Below are 20,611 nucleotides of genomic sequence, written 5' to 3'. Positions count from 1 at the left end.
AGAAAAGAAGGGGATATCAGTTGCAATTTTCCCGCCAACAAGTTGTGGGTCGGGGGGAGGGGCAAAATGCCCTTGCCCCCCCCCCCGTCCCCGCTTAAAAAAAAAGAGAAGGGAAGGGAAAGAGGAGAGAAAGGGAAAGAAAAAAAAAAAGAGAATGAAGAAAGGTAAGGGATATCAGTTGCAATTTTCCCGCCAACAAGGTATAGATCGGGGGCGGCACTGGCGTACTGATAGGGAGGGGGGGGGGGGAGCTTTAAGGAAATTTAAACGTGGTTTATTTCTAATTCCATAACGGTCGTTTAGAAGAAAAAAAAAGCTGAAATGACATAATTTTCCGAGATTTTTCCTCACTTTTAAGTAAATTATACTTTTATATGCGTTTGTTTGAAAATGTCAAATTCCTAAATTTACAGCCAGTCAAGAAAATGCTTCTTGAGATGCCTACATGTCAGGGCCCGCGGAACGACGGGAATAGGGATCCTCGAGCCCTCCCCCCCCCCCCCTCCCCACTTTAAAAAAAAAAAAGTATATTAAAGAGAAATAGAAAGAAAGAGAGCAAGAAAGAAAAAATAGTTAACTGCCAGTGTCACATTATAATGAGGTATCAAAATATGCTTATCTGACCATGATTAAATGCCTAAAGCCCCGAGGGCTCTGCCCCCTGGATTCCACCTAGGGCCCTAAGGCGGGCCCTTAGATGCTCATCTGACGGTAATTTAATGCCTAAAACCCCTCATTTCAGGGGGCTCTGCCCCCTGGACCCCACCAAGAGCCTTAAGGCGGGCCCCTTGATGCTCATCTGACCGTAATTGAGTGCATAAACCCCTTGAGCTTCCGGGGGCTCCGCCCCCTGAACCCCACGCCAAATAGTGACCTGCCAGTGTCACAATTAGGTATCAAAATAATGCTCATCTGACCGTAATTGAGTGCCTAAAACCCTTGAGCTTCCGGGGGCTCCGCCCCCTGAACCCCACGCCAAATAGTGTCCTGCCAGTGTCACACAATAATAAGGTATAAAAAAAATGCTCATCTGACCGTAATTAAACTCCTAAAACCCCTGAGCTTCCGGGGGCTCTGCCCCCTGGACCCAACCGAGAGCCCTAAGGCGGGCCCCTTGATGCTCATCTGACCGTAATGGAGTGCATAAAACCCTTGAGCTTCCAGGGGCTCCGCCCCCAGAACCCCACGCCAATTAGTGACCTGCCAGTGTCACAATTAGGTATCAAAATAATGCTCATCTGACCGTAATTAAATACCTAAAACCCCTGAACTTCCGGGGTTCTGCCCCCTGGACCCGCCTAAGGCGGACCCCTGAATGCTTATCTGACCGTAAATGATTGCCTTAAACTCCTAAGCTTCCGGGGGCGGACAAGGTATCAACACATGTTCATCTGACCGCAGGCGCGTAGCCAGGGTGGGGGGAGGGGGGCTGGTGGGATGGTCCCCCCAAAAACGCCGGCCAAAAAAAGAGAGGAGTGAAAAGGAAGAGGGCGTAGGAAGAAAAAGGAGTAAACAAAGAACATTTTTTAAATTCTGACAAGGATCAAGAGTCGAGAACGATACAACGAAACGTCTTCTTTCTCTAATAATTTAATAAAACGTCAAAGCTTCCGCGCTATGCGCAGGAGGGGGAGGTGGAACTGAATTCAGACAAGGATTAATAGTCGAGAATGGTGATAAGAATCGTCTTCTTTCTCTAATGATTTAATAAAACGTAAAAGCATCCGCGCTTTGCGCGGAGGAGGGGCGGGGGGGGGGGGGAGACTGAATTTAGACAAGGATTAAGAGTCGAGAACGGTGATAAGAATCGTCTTCTTTCTCTAACGAATTAATGAAAACGTCAAAGTTCCCGCGCTTCGCGCGGGAGGGGGGGGGGGGGGAGAAACTGAATTTAGACAAGGATGAAAAGTCGGGCACGGTACAACGAATTTTCTTCTTTCTCTAATGATTTAATGAAACGTAAAAACTTCCGTGCTTCGCGCGGGAGGGGTGAAAACTGAATGTAGACGAAGATTAAGAGTCGAGAACGGTACAACGAATCGTCTTCTTTCTCTAATGATTTGATAAAACGTAAAAAAGCTTCCGCGCTTCGCGCGGAGGAGGGGGGGGGGGGAATGATTTTAGACAAGGATTAAGAGTCGCGAACGGTACAACGAATCGTCTTCTTTCTCTAATGATTTAATACATTCCGCGCTTCGCGCGGGAGGGGTGAAACTGAATTTAGACGAAGATTAAGAGTTGATAACGACACAACGAATCTTCTTCTTTCTCTAATGATTTAATGAAACGTAAAAGCTTCCGCGCTTTGCGCGGAAGGGGGGAAAATAAATTCAGACGAGAATTATTTTCGAGAGCCGTACAACGAATCGTCTTCTTTCTCTAATAATTTAATGAAACGTCGAAGCTTCCGCGCTTTGCGCGGAAGGGGGGGGGAACTGAATTTAGACAAGGATTAAGAGTCGAGCACGGTACAAAGAATCGTCTTCTTTCTCTTATGATTTAATGAAACGTAAAAGCTTCCGCGCTTTGCGCGGGAGGGGTGAAACTGAATTTAGACGAAAATTAAGAGTCGATAACGACACAGCGAATCGTCTTCTTTCTCTAATGATTTAATGAAATGTAAAAGCATAAGGGGGAAACATAATTCAGACGAGGATTATTTTTGGCAACGGTACAACGAATCGTCTTCTTTTTCTAATAATGTAATGAAATATCAGAGCTTCCGCGCTTCGCGAAGGAGGGAGGGGGAAACTCGCCCCTCCCTGCACCCCCTCAATTACGTCACTGCTGGTCGCCATTACGTACCAATATTTGGCTCGCATAATTTCAAATTTGGCCCCCCCTCCCCCCCCCCCCCCCCCCCCCCCCTAAGAAATCCTGGATCCGCGCCTGTCTGTGAGAGGTTGATAAAAGTGTTTCCAGTGAACAAGGTGTGTAGGCACAGCTGTAGAGGAACCTCAGGAGCCACTTCGATCTCAGAACTACTACACGTATAAAACATGCTGAACGGTGTTATCGTTATCTGTGGAATTGATGAGAATGCAATAGGGAAATACATTACAAAAATGATTGAACGATTGGATGAGTAGGGAAGTAAATAATATGTAAACATTGTTTTGATGTACATAATAAATTCAAAAACATTGTATGAATTGTTGTAATTTTCATCAAGTAGGGGCATGGGTGTCGATCCCGGGGGGGGGGGGGGATGGGGGATATATCCCCCCAACAAAAATATTTCAGGTGGGGGGATGGCCTGTACAATCATCCCCCCCCCCCCCAATAATTCACCATGAAAAAAAATATTTAAAAAATGAAGAGAAAAATTAATGATGAGAGCCCGATGAGAGTAGTTGATGGTTATAACTCGCAAGATGACCATCAATATACACATTTTGCTACCTCATTTTCATAATACATACATGTATACGAAGTAAATGAGACAACCGTATATGAGACAAGAATAAATTGAATTCTCGCTCATACGGCTTCATCAGGAATTGATGAGTTTATTCAATTTGTTCAATCAACAGCATCATAGAAATTATGCAGTGCGCCGAATGCAAAGACGCAGCGTCAAAAAGCAACGAGCTAAATGTTAAGCGCGAAGCGCAAAGGTAGCAATCTGCTATGCACATCAGACAATCCTGGACAGTGTAAACATAGATGAACTCTGAGATGAATTCGTGAGGAGATCGGGGACAAGGTGAAAGATTTTCGGACATTAGTATGACTTATAAGATAGTTCACTAGTTGTTATGTTGTTTTCGTTCACCCTTTTTAAAATTCACGTCATTGTATCTTGATTTTAATTTTTTTCACTCATTTTATTTCCTGATATTTCCTAAAACATTTTCATTTTTAGAGAAAGATTATTATGTCATAACTTATTTTTGTTTTATTAGAAAGCCGATTTAGGCCTAGTTCACTGGCGTACTATCGGAGGGGGGGGGGGGGGGGGGGGGGGGCTTCGGGGCGCTAGCCCCCCCCCCCAATAAAATCCAACTATGAATTATTTTCAATTTCATACAAGTGATTTATAAATGTTCGTGAAATCACATGATTTTCAACAAAATTCGCGTTTCTCCATTTCTGTTGCAAACTGACACATTCCCAAATAGCCGGGAAGAGCATATATTTTGTATAGTCACTAATGGGCCTAATTAGTGGCCGTTAACACTAACAGTAGTATACAATTTCTTTCGAGAAGCTATTGCGACAAGCACTGCCCGGAAATAACATGCAAAGATTTGCGAACGAACGTTCCATACGTACATCATGTGGGTAAACTGAATTATGCATTAATATAGAGAACAGTACAACGAATCGTCTTCTTTCTCTAATAATTTAGTGAAAAGGGCAAAGCTTCCGCGCTTTGCGCGGAAGGGGTGCAACTGAATTCAGACTAGGATTAAGAGTTATAATTAAATGAAACGTCAAAGTACACGATACAACGTATCGTCTTCTTTTACTAATAATTTAATGAAACGTGAAAGCTTCCGCGCGGAGCGCGGGATGGGCGAAAATGATTTTAGACGTGGATTAAGAGTAATAATCAAATGAAACGTCAAAGCTTCCGCGCGAAGAGGAGAAACTGAATTCAGACAAGGACACGATACAACGAATCGTCTTCCTTCTCTAATAATATAATAAAATGTGAAAGCTTCCGCGCTCGCGAAGGAATGGACTAAAATGAATTCAGACAAGCATTAAGAGTCGAGAATGGTACATCGAATCGTCTTCTTTCTTTAATAATCTAATGAAACGTCAGAGTTTCCGCGCTACGCGCGAAGGAAGGGGAACTTGATTCAAATATTAAGGATTAAGAGTCGAGAATGGTACATCGAATCGTCTTTATTTCTTAATCTTATGAAACGTCAGAGCTTCCGCGCTATGCGCGGAGGAACGGGAACTTGATTCAAACAAGGATTAAGAGTTGAGAACGGTCCAACGAATCGTCTTCTTTCTCTAATAATTTAGTGAAACGTCAAAGCTTCCGCGCTTTGCGGGGGAGGGGGGACTCCCGCTCCCTGCACCCAACCCCCTAGGGACCTCACTACCGCCCCCCTAAAATGAACTTGCCACACGCTTCTACCTCTTGGTTGCTTTGATCCATTGCCGAAAATATGTTGGCACCTATCATCCCCCCTCCCCCAACCACGGATACAAATCGACACCCTTGAGTAGGGGTATCGGAAAGTGCGTCTTTACAAGTCAAGATTTCAATGCTCGGAATGCTTAAAGTATTACAACAGGGACTTGTAAACTGATTGAGAATAATAGTGGAAAGGGACTCTCGATTTGAACAGGGAATTGCAAATTTACGTTGAAAAGAAAGAGGAGTAAGAAAGAGGGCCAGAATAGAGAAGGAACAAAACATGAAGAAAAAGAAGAATCTTTCTATAAGAAGACAAGGAAGTCAAAGATGAAAATGTTCTGACCATCTTGTAGAATCCTGGCCACTCCTGAAGGAACTGTTCAGTGATGAGAAGGACCCTAGCGATAGCTCCCCAGATGATCTCAGTAGCTCTCTGATCTCCTTCTTCATCAAGATCAGATGTGACACGGACAGAACTCTGTCATCTCAGGCTCGTTGATGTTCACTAGGGCCTTGAAGAACAAGTAGAAGATATTTGGATAGACAAATAAAATATTTATATTGATCAAGAAAACGCAGAAGATGGGTCAAATTGCGTCTGCCAAGTGAGTATATCAATATTAAACGATAACAATGTTGATTGTTGCTTGTATAGCACATAATCAATAATGTATAACTAAAGTATTGAGAAAATACGCTTAAAATGAATCTTGGCTTCTTGCAATTACGAAATTGTTAGGAACCCTCTGTAGAACAGCAGAATTATAATGGTATAGCTTAGCAGGGCTATATATCCATGTGTTGTTTGTGGGTTTTGGTTATTTTTCGTTTACTCATATTGTAATTTATGTTAGCTTTAATGTGTTGATTTTATATCAGTAATTTTTTTCTTCAGTCAGATCAATCAATTTAAACTAGAGACAACCAAGACATGCTAAAATGAAAGGAATTATTAGTCTTCTAGAGTCAGTCAAGAAATGACAAAAACTACGAAAGGGAAGGAGAATGGACAGAGAAATTACACTGGTTTTGAGGAACAAATTTGTAAATCGACAAGATTTTATTCAGAAAATATAAAGAAATTAATTGAAGTTTGGAATTAAAAAAAACAGCGGAACAAACAATTCCTGATTTGCCACAATCTATAGCACTTTCATCTGGCGTATAATTACATGTTTCTGTCATTTTATTTCAACATGCATGGTAATGGTGATGTAAATGGGTACCTGGCAGGAATTAATTCCTTAAAATGCTGGAGCGCTGTATAAACGGCAGCTAGTCTAAAGCCGGGGTAATAATAAATGCGCCTCGGAATAGAATTATCTAGATAGACGGCGCTATAGAAATGCCTATTATTATTATTATTACTATCTACAATATTTAATTTGGTTAATAATGTTCTTTGGATAATTCATTCATTATTCGAAAATAGCCAAAGTGTCCCAATCCTGATATAAAAAACGTTTACATCCCATTCATCCATCATTCGATTTCATAATTATGTTCAAAAAGTCTGATGATTGTTATATACGGTCATAATGTGCAAAATAATGACTTTTATATGAACACAAAACCGGAAATCGACTTAAAGAAGACCGTCCAGTCGAAATAAAACCGAAATAAATTAATCATGATTAATTCATCGCCTGCTCTCAGGTGGTTTGTCACGTGCAGATCTCACACATTGAATTTATGCTCTTTTAAATTCCTTTAGAACAGAAACCTTTTTATTTCAAGTGGTGCTCTTTGTCAATCGGAGACCATTAAAATGATTAAACGATATTGATTATTGATATTTTTCTTATACCAGAATACATTTATCATTATTTAATTACATTAGAACATCAAATGAAACTGATCCACCTTTGATAGATAAGGGTCTATAACGATATCTGTTTGCCCTTAACTACCTCGGCAGCATGATTACCGAGGATGCCAGATGCGAGACAGAGATCAAGAGAAGGATAGCTCTCGCTAAATCTGCATTTTCAAAGTTAGGCACAATTCTGACAAATCGAACACTGTGTATGAGAACCAGAATAAGGGTATTGAATTGTTACATCTACCCAGTACTTATGTATGGTAGTGGAACATGGACTTTAGCCTCTCATACTAAAAAGCGTTTGGAAAGTTGCGAAATGTGGTTTCTAAGAAGAATGATGAAAATCCCCTGGACTGACAAAGTTAGTAATGAGGAAGTTCTTACACGAGCAGGAGTGCAAAGGAAAATGATACGTGAGATGTTGATTAGGCAGTTGAAGTTCATGGGTCACATTACACGTAAAGAAGGCCTAGAGAATCTTGCTTTGACAGGGAAAATTGTGGGAAAAAGGAGTAGGGGAAGAAGGAGGATACTTTGGATAAACAGTCTGCAGAAATTGTTAGAAGAGAGAGGAGTGAAAGAACTGGGAGTGGTACTAATACAGAAGGCTAGGAGCCGAGAGTTGTGGAACAGCATGATCGCCAAAGTCAAACGATATGGCACTTAGAGAGAGAGAGAGAGAGAGAGAGAGAGAGAGAGAGAGAGTTTGCCCTTAAAACTTAAACAGCAGCAAAAAGATAGTGATCGACTTAAACCACTAGAAATGTGTCATTCCCTAATTATCACCGGGATGATGATTTGCTTGATTTTCGTAATTGACGTGAAAGAAATAAATCAACATGGAGTACGTTTACCCCAGTATTCCTGCCATGTTGGCAAATTGTGTACCGGGAAAGAATATCATTAAGGTGTTTATTTTTTGATGAAAAATTATACATAATGTGTGTTTAGTTTCATTTATAAATAATTTTAGATAATTTATAAACAAGTAAAATTGTCAACAGCGAAAGATAGTACAACTATTCTATTACTTAAATTACGTCTGAATTAGTTATGAGAGTGCGCATACAAATGATTAACTATGAGATTGGAAATTTCATAACGTTAAACATAATGTGCTTTTTAGTTTCATTTATGAATACTTGTTGGATCATTTATAAACATAAACATTTCAACGGTGAAAGATGGTGCAACTATTCTATTATCTAAATTATGTCTGAACTATTTTTGAGAGAACCCGTGGTATGATTAAATTTGTGATTGATTAAAAAATGACAAGCAATATAAAACAAACAAAAGCTGTAACCGTGATAATAGTCCGCCCTAGCTTGAAACACTCCTTCTGAGGTCCCTCGATAGCTCCTTAACTTACTAATCTATTTGTAATGATAGATGGTTGTTTCACTTTCGCCAGGCTTTGGAATTGCGCCCCACCCAGTTGATATCAACTACACCTGCTGATGTATGATAGGCAATCTCAAAGATTATTCGTCATTCGAGTAAGTTTTACGCGATAGATCTGTATCGACACTGAGACCCTCTGAGACTTTGCTGATCCGTTGACATTTCTTCGTATAGATATCGAAAAGTGAGTGATTTGTTGCTTTTCTCACTTTATATACTGCTAACTTTACTTGGTTCCGGTCAAAGTCATCAAATCAGCAATAAAAGTGCATTTACAGTTTTTGGCGCTCTTAATGAATATTTGTAACCGTTTCCGCTAATTTAACAAATTGAGTTAGATAAATTTTAATTTAAATGTTTATTGTTATAAAATATTATCGATTTACCTTTTGGTTTGTCTGAGAATTTTAGAGTGAATTCAGTTGGTCCCTTTCCTTTTTGCGTGTACTTCACAACCCAACCGGAGAATCCTTAATCCGCTTTTGTTATTTTACTTCAATTTAGTCATCATTTGAATATTTTTTTTACATTGAAGTGGCCTACTTCGTTCCAACGGTTCTTGGAGTCGGGTCGGTTCGGTTGTCGGTTTACACTATTTTCGTAAAAACGTGCTCCTATATTCACGAAAAGTCGGGTAAACTGAACGCAAAATAATCACATATTTGTGTAATTGGTCCTTGCAGAAGTAAAGCTAATATTTTACATGCACATTTGTGGAAACATGCAAACATGCAAACAGAAAATGACAAAGAGGCGATCGCTGGCCTTTTTACGAACTCTTGTGACTATTGATCTCGTATAAAAACTATCGTGTCGATGCGCGAGTTTTCGTAGATTCGCTTTAGGTTTTTTAGGAGGTGTCAGGTAAGCTGGACCCGAGACCTTGGCGATTAGAGGGGTGTATTTCACAACACTTTACACACAATCCTTCTTAAATTAAGGCCTGATTATATACAGAAATTCGTGTAACCCGAAGACGCGAAGCCCCAATGGAACGAAGTAACCTATTTGAAGTAATGTGAGTAATGTGCCGCGGGATTCCATATCCTCAAACTGCTGGCGAACAGAGCAACAAGACCAAGCTCTGTAATTATTAGGATCTCTGTCCAGTAGTGCCGTGTTTGTGCCATCGAACTGGATCGACCAAATCAATTGATTCATAATATATATATATATATATATATTATATATATATTTTTTCTGTAACATGAGAGTAATTGTAATAGTTTCATGCTATTAATTAAATGTAATGTTAACTGTTATTGTATAATAATAAATTGTTTTAAATGGGGGCACGCTACAAGAGTCCTATCTCGCACCCCGGGGCAACGTGTCTGACACGGCCGGTTGTAGCAACTACTCCGATGATCAAGATACATTAATCTTGATCTAAGGAGACACGAACGAACGAACCCAATTGAAGTAGATATATGTAAAGATAATGAATTTATTATTGTATTTCTGAATCTTAATCAAGTTAACTTGTTAATAATCAGTTGTTTCGGAAAATCGATAAGCTATAGGAACTTAATTGACGGCATTAAATATGGCGGGGCGGGGGTAACTAGACTGAGGAAAACCTATGATAATTCACTCCAAAGAAAAAATTCAGAGCATCTTTTTTTTCCCTAAATTTTTTATTTTTTTAAATTCTTTTAAATTGATAACACTGTGTAAATGAGAAAGTAAATCGAGGAAAGCACTAACATGACAAATTACTTTGTTTCTATTCATTCTGTTCTGTTTTGTCGTTGCTGAACAAATGTGTTTTTACTACTATTTATCATTGTGCATAATAGTGCATTGAAGGCAATAACAAGTTCCAGGTTTAAATGAAAATTGTGGCCTAGGAAGTTAATGTATATATAGCCATCCTTCCCCAAGTATCAATATAGGAACACCACACGAGATATTTTTGTGTTCAGTTTTGGTGTTTCACAACTCGTCTTGTATTTCTATCTTCAAGCGCAATCATGTCACTTGAATTTGAATAATATCAAATCTGGGATTAACAATTATAAGGTTCGTTTCACTTTCCCTCATAATTTCAGCTCTTTTGACCAACATGGCTGAAACAAGATTGATCCAGCTTACGGTTGTTTTATATCTGACCATCTTGACAGCTACAGAAGATTCATTCCAGCATGTTGAACTCACAAGTAACCGTCCTAACTGTCGGTCTGGTCCGTTTCATAGACAAATCTCCTGCCAGAAAATGGGACTCTTTCAGGTTCCACGAAACTTGTTTCCAGGTGTAGAAGAACTTGACCTTTCCTCTAATTTAATCGTTCGTCTTTTTAATGCGTCATTTAGTTCATACCAACGTCTAACGAGCTTGTCACTATTTAACAATTATATACAACACATCTCTAATGCAACCTTTCATCCATTGTCAGAACTAGTTAGTCTGAAACTGGGTAAAAATGCTCTTTTACCAACCATCACATCTTATATGTTCATAAATTGTACAAAATTATCTTATCTAGGTTTTAAAGGGCCTTCGTTATATACCATTCCCGGCAACATGTTGAAATGGCTCCCTAATCTACGACTGCTTGATCTACGTGTCTCTCGAATTCGCCGTATCAACATAACTTCTTGTTGTTCAGGAGTTCCTAAACTGACAATACATCTACGGTTGAGTAAAATCATGGCAATAACACCAGATACATTCAGAATTGACTGCAAAATACATCGATTTGACCTCAGCTTACTTACACTGTTCATGACTGATCAGCACTCTATCTCATCCATACGCTCATCATCTCTGGTCTTCGATCAAATGGGTATGTCGCCAGGTCTGTGGGGACCATTCTTCAAAGGTATATCACATTCTGAAATCAAGGAGCTTTCGTTACAACACAATTTTTTAATAGGGGTCGATTGGCATTACTTTGCGCTTTTGCAAAGCAAATGGCTGAAGGTTCTGGACCTTTCACGTAACAACCTGTCCAACGTCACCAAATTGGGATACTTAGATTTACCTTTAGTTGCTACTCTTGTTCTAGTTGATTGTTCTATTAATGACATAAAGCCGATATATTTTTCCCGCATGAAAGGCTTACGGCTTCTGGATCTGGGTTTAAATAAAATCAGGGATATTAATGCAGTTAGCAATACATGGGATTTAAACGTGCAAAAAATGGACCTCCAAAAAAACAACGTGTTTACTATTCACGCAAGCTCATTTAAAGGATTGAAACATTTGACACATTTGAACTTGAGGGGAAATGTTGATTTACAAGTTATCAACATAACAGCTTTTACAGATTTAATTAGCCTCCGGTACTTGGATTTATCGGGATGTTATTTACGAGATGTATCAGTGTATTTTCCTAAACTGGAAACTTTCATCTATAGCGATTGTACGGAGCCTTACAACTTGCTGGTATTCCGACTAATTTTCTTAGAAACCGGGTCCATTAAACATTTATTTATGAGAAATGCTAGCATAAAAAAATTATGGGCGCCGTACTCGGGCAATACTATCTCTCTGTTTGAAGGAATGCGAAATCTAACAAACATTGATTTAAATGGAAATCCAATCGTGCGACTACAGTCAGGGTTATTCTTAGATCTCTTGTTTCTCGAAGAACTAAATTTGGGCGAATGTCAACTCGTAGAGATTGAAGCAAAAGCATTCGAAGGTCTTCAAAGTATAAAGACTTTGTACTTACAAAAAAATGCATTACAAATTTTTCCATGCGAAGTATTCCAGAGTGTGGGGCAATTATGGACTATTCATCTAGATGGCAACAAATTACATTATCTCGATAGAGACCTACATGTATTTGCCAATTCTACAAAACTTCAAAATCTGACTCTTGCTGATAACAGCCTGACTACGTTCAACCATAGCACATTTGAACCGATTCTTAACACGCTAAAATTTATTAACATTTCTGACAACGAATTAGGTTGTACCTGTGAATTAAAATGGCTCCCTATATGGCTTAGAGGGTCCATCACGCTACTGAATGAAAACGACACAATTAAGGTGCTCACCTGTCTCAATAGAGGCACTGCGAGAAAAGCCACTGATGTCATTCGACCCAGCAAAATTATGTGGTCTAAATATGGCTCTGTACTGCACATTTCCTCTTGTAATTGCTTGGATTCTCGTGGTTTTGATTGTTGCCTATCGTTATCGCTGGTTCTTGAAATACAAACTATTTCTCCTGGAATTGGCTATCATAGGTTATCGGGAGATCCAAGACGCTCGAGAATTTGACGATTATGAATTTCATTTTAACGTCATGTTTGCAGAGGAGGACGAAGAGGGGTTCAGAGATCGCTTCCGTCCAGCCTTAGAAGAACTGCTTCCGGAATACGAGAGGAATCTCTATGGTGATAATGACCTTCCGTTGGGTATGCATTACTATGATGCAGTTCATTACGTCGTTGAGAAGAGCTACAAGACCATCGTGTTGGTCAGTAGGGCCGCTATCCAGGATAACTGGTTCGTCATCAAGTTTCGAACCGCTGCGGATCAGGTCAATGACACACACATAGAGAACATGGTGGTGATCTTCCTGGAGGACATTCCAGATGATGAGCTTCCATTCTTGGTGAGGCTGTACCTGAGTGATCGTAAACCATACCTCAGCTGGGAGGAGGAGGAGGGATTTCAAGAGTACTTCTGGCAAAAATTGACCAAGATGTTGAAGATAAATCTGAGATGCAACAATGTCATCCCTCCCGAGTAACAGCATTGAAATACAGATGTCCTGCGTATTTCATTAGAATATAAGAGATGGTTTCTTTTTCCGAAATGAAAATAAAAAAAGATCCGTGGCTTCCAGAAGAATCCAGTGGTTTGAAATTCAGTTGGAGTGTGTAGTGTGTTTGGAGGGATGAACCCTATATGTTCCTTTAAAATATCTTTGTTCGGAAATAGTGATTCTTCTAATCCTAGTTTCCGAAGAGCTGTCTATAGCACTATGAAAACGATGCATTAAGTTGACCGTTCGGCCGTTGCGTTCAATCAATCAATACATAATGTTTAATGTCAAATTCTTCCAGCATGTCAGAACGTAGAGAAAGGAAATCGCAGAATAGCATGATGACACCTATCTTATTAGGTCTGGAAGGTTTTTTTCAGTATTTGTCAAGTATTTTAGTATTTTGTGCATCGGTTAAGGAAGTGTCTATAGAGTTTTTAATACCAAATACCACTCTTCTCTTGTGTATTTATGTGCATTTTATTGATCATGAGAGAAGATTATTTTTAGGGCATCTGTGGTGACGCATTTTGTAGATTTTTTTTATTGATTTAGAAGATATAATTGCAGTGCAAAATGTTGTATGAACACCACTGTTATGGTAAATAAGTATTCATGTAAAAGTCATGTAGCGAGTCCTGTAGTAATTATGTAATCACTTTGTAATAATCATGTAATACACATGTAATAATGATCTTATATGGTAAATCCATTAAGTCAGTCATGAAAATAACATTCTTTCCATGTTTGTATCTAATCATTGCATACTGAGTATCGGATATGAATACAAGACAACGTGAAAGTGTAGATGAAAGTGAAAGTGTAAATAGTTGTCTGTAAATGTCGCACTGTAAAATTGAGTCGAAATTTAAAGGTAAGCATTGACATTCCCAATCTCTTTCGTTCTTTATGGGTTATTAATTAAATGTTAATATTCCAAGAATATAATTTAGTTGTCATAACCATACAGGAATTATTTATAATTTGTCAGCATCCTATTGTATGATTATATATCTAATCGTATATTGTGATATAATTAATAATATAAAGTAATTTGTACATGATCCATGATGTCAATACATGACAGTTATGAATACCACCATATTTTAACGTTATTATAACGTTATTATATCCGTTTTATGATCATACGGACATTGGACATGTTATATCATATTTTGATGACTAAATGAAGCTATGAAGTATTTTTTTCTTCAGTTATTCTATAACTCTACTGTTGACATAGGAAAATGAGATATACCATCAATGTTTGTCTATAATCAAGAGAAGTACGTTATACTTTTGTAAACATATTGGGCTCATGTAAACACAATATTCACTAACCTAATTATCGATATAATAATGTCTTGCATAGCCTTAAATGCACAGAGGACTGCTAAAATTGAAAAACCCTGTTTATCTGTATTGTGTTATATGCTCTACAAAAAGGCGAATTTCGTTCCTTGTAGTTTGTGCACTCTCTTTTCAATCGATTAAATATCGCATATTGATGTAATTATGATAATTATTATAAAAAACACCTTTAGATGAATCAAAACGATTTGCATGATCCCTCTATTCTATTCTATTAGTGTTATTTATAAGCTAAATAGCTACAATAATTGAAGGATGAAAGAAAGCAAGCGTCATTGTTGCTAGATAGACTCGCAAATATTATAAAGGCAACTATAGCTGGAATGCTCCCCCATGTCCCATGTCAGTGGCGGATCCAGGGGGGCCGGGGGCCCGACCCCCCCCCCCCCTGGGAAAAAAAAAGAAGGAAAAAAAAGAAGGAAAAAAAAAAGGGGGGGGGAAAAGGAAAAAAAGAAGTAAAAAAAAAGGGGGAAAAAAAAGAGAAAAAAGGAGAAAGAGAGAGAGAGAGAGAGAGAGAGAAGAAAAGGACGGGAAAAAAAGGAAAAAAAAAGAAGAAAAAAAAAAAGGGGGAAAAGGAAAAAAAGAAAAGAAAAGAAAAGGAAAAAAGGAGAGCTAAAAGGGAACGAAAAAGAGGAAGAAGTAAAAAAAAGTGTGAAAAGAAGATTTGCGGTTAATCCCGCCAACAACGTGGAGAAGGGTGGGGGCCGAAAGGACCTTGCCTCCCCCCCCCCCCACCCCCCAGCAAACCTAAAAGAGAGAGAAGGAAGGGAAGGGAAAAAGGAGAGAAAGGGAATGAAAAAAAGAGAAAGAAGAGAGGTAGAGGAGATCAGTTGCGATTTTTCCGCCAACAAAGTGTAGATCAGGGGAGGCGGGGCACTGGCGTAATTTTCAGAGATTTTTCCTTATTTTTTAGTAAATTATGCTTTTTATTTGTTTGTTGTAAAATGACAAATTCCTAAATTTACAGCCAGGCAAGAAATATGCTTCTTGAGATGCCTACATGTCTGGCCCAGCCAGGGGCGTCGCCAGAGGGGGTGTGTGTGTGTGTGTGTGGGGGGGGGGGGTGCGACACCCCCAACCTGTCAGGATATTGTCGGTAAAATTGCGCTGCCGTCGGGGAAAAGAGAAAAGGGGGAGGGGGAAAAGAGAGGGAAAAAGAAGAGAGGGAAAAAAAGAGAAGGAAAGAAAAGAAAAAAGAAAAGGAAAAGAAAAGAAAGAAAGGAAAAGAAAGGAAAAGAAAGGAAAGAAAGGAAAAGAAAGGAAGGAAAAGAGAAGAAAGAAAGAGAAAAAAGAAAAAGAGGGAGGGGAGGAAAGAAAGAAAAAGAAAACAGAAGAAAAAAAGAGTAAAAGGTAAACAAAAGAAACGGGGGATGAAAGAGAGGACAGAGAGGGGAGGTAAGAGTCTGAAAGAGGAGGAGTAGGAGTAAAAGAGAGAAGGGGTTGTTGGGTGGAGTCGTCTCGTCGAGGGAGCTAGAAAGACACGGGTAAATATGTTGCTGTGTCGGGTCAGATCTGTCGGTATTCTTGCTCGATCCTCGTGTACTATATCAATGCAGACGTTTGAAGTCGGTGAGATGTATATTGTCAGTCGTCCGACAAGTTTTTATCCTACGAACTGTGACTTCTTATCCGCTGTGACGACTTCGAGAGTGACTACAACTACAATACTTGTATTTTCTCGAAATTTCACTTTCCTATAATATCAGCTAAAGAAATCAGAGGTTTAAAATTTTCGGGTAGACTAAATTCAAACAAGGTTAAAGATTCAACAACGGTACGACGAATCGTCTTCCTTTCTTTATATGTGATGAAACGCCAAAATTCCGCGCTTTGCGCGGAAGGGGAAACTTCATTTAGACGAGTCGAGAACGGTACAATGAATCGTCTTCTTTCCCTAATAATTTGAGGAAACGTCAAAGAGGGGGAAACTGAATTCAGATGAATAGGGCTTAATAAGATTCGAAAACGGTACGAGGAATCGTCTTCCTTTCTCTATAATGTGATGAAACGCCAAAAATTCCGCGCTTCGCGCGGAAGGGAAAACTTCATTTAGACGAGTCGAGAACGGTACACGAATTGTATTCTTTCTCTAATGATTTAAGGAAACGTCAAAGCTTTCGCGCTTCGCGCGAGAGGGGGAAACTGAATTCAGACAAAATTAATAGGGCTTATTAAGATTCGAAAACGGTACGGGGAATCGTCTTTCTTTCTATAATTGTGAACGAACGCCAAAAATTCTGCACTTCGCGCGGAAGGGAAACTTTATTTAGACGAGTCGAGAACGGTACAACGAATCGTCTTCTTTCTCTAATAATTTAAGCCGTCAAAGCTTTCGCGCTTCACGCGAGAGGGGGAAACTGAATTCAGATGATTAGGGCTTAATAAGAGTTAAAAACATAAACGATGAATCGTCTTCCTTTCTCTATATTGTGATGAAACGCCAAAAATTCCGAGCTTCGCGCGGGAGTGGAAAACTTCATTTAGACGAGTCGAGAACGGTACAACGAATCCTCTTCTTTCTCTAATAGTTTAAGGAAACGTCCAAACTTTCGCGCTTCGCGCGAGAGGGGAAACTGAATTCAGACAAAATTAATAGGGCTTATTTAGAGTCGAAAACGGTACAACGAATCGTGTTCTTTCTCTTATAATATGAGGAAACGTCAAAGCTTTCGCGCTTCGCGGGAGAGGGGAAACTGAATTCAGATGAATGGGGCTTATTAAGAGTCGAAAACGGTACGACGAATCGTCTTCTTTCTCTAATAATTTAATGTAAACGTCAAAACTTCTGCGCTTCGCGCGGGAGGGAAAAGCTTCATTCATATAAGGATTAAGAGTCGAGAACAGTACACCGAATCGTCTGCTTTTTCTCATAATTTAATGAAACGTCAAAGCTTCCCGCGCAAAAGCGCGGGAGGTTTTTTTTTTTTTTTTTTTTTTTTGGGGGGGGGGGGGGGAACTGAATTCAGAAAAGGATAAACAGTCGAGAACGGTACAGAAAATCGTCCTCTTTTTTTTAATAATAATTTAATGAAGCGTCAAAGCTTTCGCGCTTCGCGCGGAGAGGGGGGGGGGGGGAACTTCATTCAGCCAAGAATTACCAGTCGAAAACAGTACAATTCGTCACCTTTCACGAAGTGGCATCAGTGGCCAAAATCGTTGAATTTTTAATTTCGAGTTTTGACCGTTTTGAGCAATGTATATAAATGTCTACAACTTCAGTAATTTTCAAAGTCTAATCTTGCTTATTACGTCATACGTGACGTCACGAAACGTATCACAAGCGGTACAACTGGCAAACACCGTTTTCACGAAGTGGCCTCTTACGCGCAAATGTAGTCTGCTATTGATAATCGTACACGAACCGGCTCCGCGAAGCCTTTGTCACAGATGCCGGTGCTTCTGGCGGAATTGTTAGAGGAATCTGACAGCCCTAGGTAATTATTTTCACTTATTTTAAAACAATGTTATGCATCGTTCAATAATATCGTCTGTAGCAGATAAACAAACTCATATTCTAAACGGATATCAAGTTACGAAATGGCGAGATAGGTCATTACAGTCCCACGCACTGTTTTCTGCGTGAGTTGTATTGTCGGTCTAGTATGCAGATCTAGTAGTACGTAGTACTCGCCTACTTCTATACTAGTACTATCAACAGAGTGCTACTAAGTATTAAGTAACACAGTATCTTAGATAAGCTTGAACATGTATAAGTGCAGGAGCAGTTACATGCAATAACAACAATGTCACGAGTCACAAGGGCAAGGCGATTCGCTGAAGAGTGAAGCCCATGCCAGGGCCGGGCAGGGGAGATATCATTAATAATAATTTTACATTAACTATGTTAACTGATTAAGCAGTACCAGACCAAGCCTCCAAGGCAAGGCCCAATTAGCCAAGGGCACATTTTGGTTAAAATTCAATGTCAATGTTGATATGACAATGCCAAATCATAAAATGGCAAATGCGACGTAGGAGTTGAGTCTAGGCTCGAGCGCGAGCCTAGAGTCTAGATCTACTACGTTAGTACTTACGTACTCCTAGTACTAGATTTAAATGTTACATGACCCCTCGTAAGCTCTTTCCATGTTCATGTTATAAATACGAGACTGAGACTTGCATAGTAAAGCCAGGTATGCTTGAATGAATAAACAATTTTGTGCTTGCTAATAATTTAAAGGGAAATCCAACCATGAGAATTGAGATGAAGTGGCTTAATTTCAGCAAATGCAGAAAAATGAAGCAAATACATTTCATGTTTCTTCCGGTTTTACCAGTAGAATAGCCGGCTGAGAGGACCATCACTAGCACTCCCAGGCCCAGTGGCTGATGTCTAAGTAGGAGTTTGACGTGGAGAGCTTTTAGCATGTTGTTGAGGTACTAATGGATGGGGGGGGGGGGGGGGGGGTCAACCTAGCATAGGCTGGAGCGGCTTCTTATACACTCGGCTTTATGCTCATAAACGCATGCCTGCTCTTAATAATTGCTTTAAAGACAAAGATAAAGCTGATGGTATGGGAAGACGTCCACTACAAATTCCCCCTCTTTATTGTGCATGATATTTTCATTTTGCCACCAAAGTTGTGGTTGAGCTACTTAAGGTGTACCTTTTGCCTTGGACTTAGAGGATGACAGGCTTTTGTTTGTTGGGGGGGGGGGGGGGGGGTTGCTTATAATAATAGTACTACCGTAGTTGCTTCTGGTATAGCGCACATGTCCGTCACGTTGTGAGGGGGGGGGGGGGAAGTTAGCACTAATTTGGGTTGTTTCATCCCATGTTTGCAAGACTGAGACTTAATTATGCAAGGTCTTCTTAATTGCTTTAGATAATGATGTGCTTGCTAATAAGTTAAAGGGATATCCAACCGTGAGATGAAGTGGCTTGTTTGAACAAATGCAGAAAAAATTAAACAAATACTTTTCATATTTTTTCATAGTTTACCAGTAGAATAGACAGCTGGGATACGCAAGAGATGAGGGACCACTAGCACCCCAGTGGTTGATGTCCATGTAGGAGTTTGTGCAGCTGATGTGGAGAGCTTTTAGCAAATTGAACAAGGTATGTGTGGTAAGTAAATTAGCTCCAAAAGAAAAGTTATAGATTGGGAGTTGGGCTGGCGAGGGGGAGGGGTCAATCTAAGCAAACAAATGAACTATTTTCATTTACATAACAATGATCCATGGACAAAACTATGCTGGGAAGTAATTTTCTAATGTGCGCAAAGTGGTGGGGGTGCTAGGAGGGCCCTCCAAAGATGACGGTTTCCCAAACACTCAATTTTTTTCATAAACGCATGACTGATCTTGCTTTGAAAGGTTTAGGCAGTTGATGGTATTGTAAGGCATCAAAACACAAGTTCCTCGCTCTTAATGTGCGTGACAGACATTCATGTGGCCAACATGTCATGTTTGAGCTACTTATGGTGGTATCAACTTATAAGATGACAGGCTTCATCTTATATTTTGTATTTTTCTTATTGTCTTTTTTTCATAGGGGGAAGGGGGTGAAGAAGGAGAGTTACACTAATTTGTGTTGTTTCATCACAGAAAAAATAAAATAATATGCATTAACCTGATACTGTAATTTTTGAAGAGATGCGATTTTAAAAATATCATCCCAGTATAGCTTCCTGTACGAGCTGTGTTGGGGGTTTCTGCATCCATCATGAGTTATCAAATATATTCTCCTTTTAACCCAGGCATCTTCACCCTCTGCCCTTGAACTGATTGCTTTTCAATACCACGGTTGGAGGTCAGACCAAACGACTCACTGACCCGACCGACGACAGAATAGCTAAGTCCCCCAGTCATCAAAGGTAAGTTTTAACCTAATTGTTACATTTTATAGTGTTTATATATGAAATATTTATAATTTTGACTGGCTTTAATGGGAATGGAAACTATATTGCCCAAATACAATCATATTGGCCGGGTCGAAGACGAGGGCAATATGGTTATGTTGAGGGCAATATTGTCTCATATCAACCAAAATGTGAGCCAGTCAATGTTATTATTATCAATTATCCTCTTCTTATATTTCAAGTATCACTATACATGTATCATGTACAAGTACCCAGATGTGAAACGTATGAAAATATGCTCTTATATTACCCGCTGCTACATCACGCGTGTCTTTATACGATAATTGCACCATAAATAATAATGAATGATATTATACGCTTGACTAACTTTGAA

The 20,611-nt window shown here is 39.5% G+C and overlaps 1 protein-coding gene and 1 long non-coding RNA gene across 2 annotated transcripts; both read left to right on the top strand.

The window, feature by feature from the left end:
- Window positions 1-10,389: 10,389 nt before the first annotated feature.
- Window positions 10,390-13,030, top strand: LOC584045 (toll-like receptor 4). The gene is made up of 2 exons (XM_003730835.2): window positions 10,390-10,483; window positions 12,522-13,030. The coding sequence occupies exons 1-2, from the start codon at window positions 10,390-10,392 to the stop codon at window positions 13,028-13,030; spliced, it is 603 nt and encodes a 200-aa protein (XP_003730883.2).
- Window positions 13,031-17,666: 4,636 nt separating this feature from the next.
- On the top strand, window positions 17,667-19,464 carry LOC115923094. The gene is made up of 3 exons (XR_004063773.1): window positions 17,667-17,850; window positions 18,694-18,793; window positions 19,354-19,464. It is a non-coding gene; the product is annotated as an uncharacterized LOC115923094 (long non-coding RNA).
- The last annotated feature ends 1,147 nt before the right edge of the window (window positions 19,465-20,611 follow it).

This window comes from Strongylocentrotus purpuratus, unplaced genomic scaffold (genome assembly GCF_000002235.5).
Source record: "Strongylocentrotus purpuratus isolate Spur 01 unplaced genomic scaffold, Spur_5.0 spur5_scaffold_13, whole genome shotgun sequence".
NCBI classification, from domain to species: Eukaryota; Metazoa; Echinodermata; class Echinoidea; order Camarodonta; family Strongylocentrotidae; genus Strongylocentrotus; species Strongylocentrotus purpuratus.
This window is presented reverse-complemented; position numbering and strand designations above follow the sequence as displayed.